The sequence below is a fragment of the Mus caroli genome, chromosome 5, assembly GCF_900094665.2.
Source record: "Mus caroli chromosome 5, CAROLI_EIJ_v1.1, whole genome shotgun sequence".
NCBI classification, from domain to species: domain Eukaryota; kingdom Metazoa; phylum Chordata; class Mammalia; order Rodentia; family Muridae; genus Mus; species Mus caroli.
Genome location: NC_034574.1, coordinates 127752656 through 127754037, shown reverse-complemented (window position 1 = coordinate 127754037; position 1382 = coordinate 127752656). Strand labels below are relative to the sequence as shown.

Sequence of the window (1382 nt, the reverse complement as noted above, 5' to 3'; positions counted from 1 at the left end):
CCCCTGCCTAGAATCCCCCAGGGAGGGGCTGGGGGCGTGGCTCAGTGGTAGAACACCTGTAGAATCTCAGTGGGGGCTGGGAGCATGGTTCAGTAGTAGAGCTTTTTCCTAGAATAGCCCAGTGAGTAATTTGAGGGTATAGAACCTGCCTGAGGTGCTGAGTTCCATCTTCAGCANCATAGAAAAAGAAAGCCCTAGCCTGCTCCACCCCTCAGTGTATGGAGTTGATCCAAGAGGATCCCATTGTCATCTTGAATGAACAGACCTGGACCTATGCCAGGAAAAGAGAACTATCAAAAATATTCAAGGAAGAGCAGTCCCCAAATCAGTTAGGAGACTGAAAGATGGAGCTCAGCTGACCTCTATCGGGTACCAGGGCTGAAGCAAAGGCCTCACAGACATGACTCAGTCTCACAGTCCCCAACAGTCACTGTAGTCTGATGGGGACGGGATCCTAGAGACAAAGCCATTTGATTATAAGAGCGGTGACAAAGGGTAGAAGGGTGGAGATGAGAAGCAGGTGAGCTGGCCAGCCAGGGCAGAGCACTGAAGTGACAGATGGAGAACTGGGGCACCGGTCTGGGGTGGGCACCCCTATGCAACACCCCACCCTTCTTCCGCCCGAGTGATGTGGAGAGGGGAAAGGGTGCCCGAGGGGTGGGGTTGGCTGGGTGGTGACTCACCTGGCTTGGTGACTCTTAAGAGCTCAGGTATGGCACTGCAGGGCACCTGTCCCTCACTGAGGGCGCCCACAATGATCACCGCGTCAAAGGTCCCTGCGTGTGGGGCAGGGTGGAGATGTGTAATGGTTACTGTTGTTTGCTAACCTGACAGGATCTGGGAGACAAATCTCTGGGCTTGTCTGTAAGGGAGTGTCTAGACTGAGGTCATTTAGGAGGGAAGACCTGCCCTAATGGTGGATGGCACCATCCCAGGGCTGGGATCCTAGACTAAGGTCAGAATCCAGAAGGGGGCACTGGATCCCCTGAGGTTGCCTGATATGGGTGCTGAGAGCAGAGCTTGANTTCTCTGTAAGAGCAGGAGGAGATTTTAACTCCTGGGTCACCTCCCCAGCCCAGTGTATGCACGTGTGTCTCTTGGTGGACGCAGGCGCTCACAGAAGCCAGAGGCATCCTACCCTGGGATTGGGGTTACAGGGGGTTGTGAATCACCTGATCTGGGTGCTGGATCCAAACTTAGGTTCTCTGTAAGAGTAGCAGGTGCTTTTCCCCAGGGAGCCATTTTTCCACCCCCTTAAGATGCTGTGTGAATATAATGTGGTGTGGTCCCTCGAACTGCCCATTCCACCCAGTATGCTCCTCTAGCTTTGGCTAAATTCCTTATTTATTTTTGTTTCTTTTAAGATCAAGTTTTTTTTTTTT

At 52.5% G+C, this 1382-nt stretch overlaps 1 protein-coding gene across 1 annotated transcript in view; it reads right to left on the bottom strand.

The window, feature by feature from the left end:
• Mettl27 (methyltransferase like 27) overlaps window positions 1–1382 on the bottom strand; it is an 8816-nt gene that overhangs the window by 4520 nt on the left and 2914 nt on the right. Inside the window, exon 4 of the mRNA XM_029477803.1 lies at window positions 684–822. Within this exon, the coding sequence (XP_029333663.1) occupies window positions 684–822 (139 nt within the window). The remainder of the gene's footprint in view (window positions 1–683; window positions 823–1382) is intronic.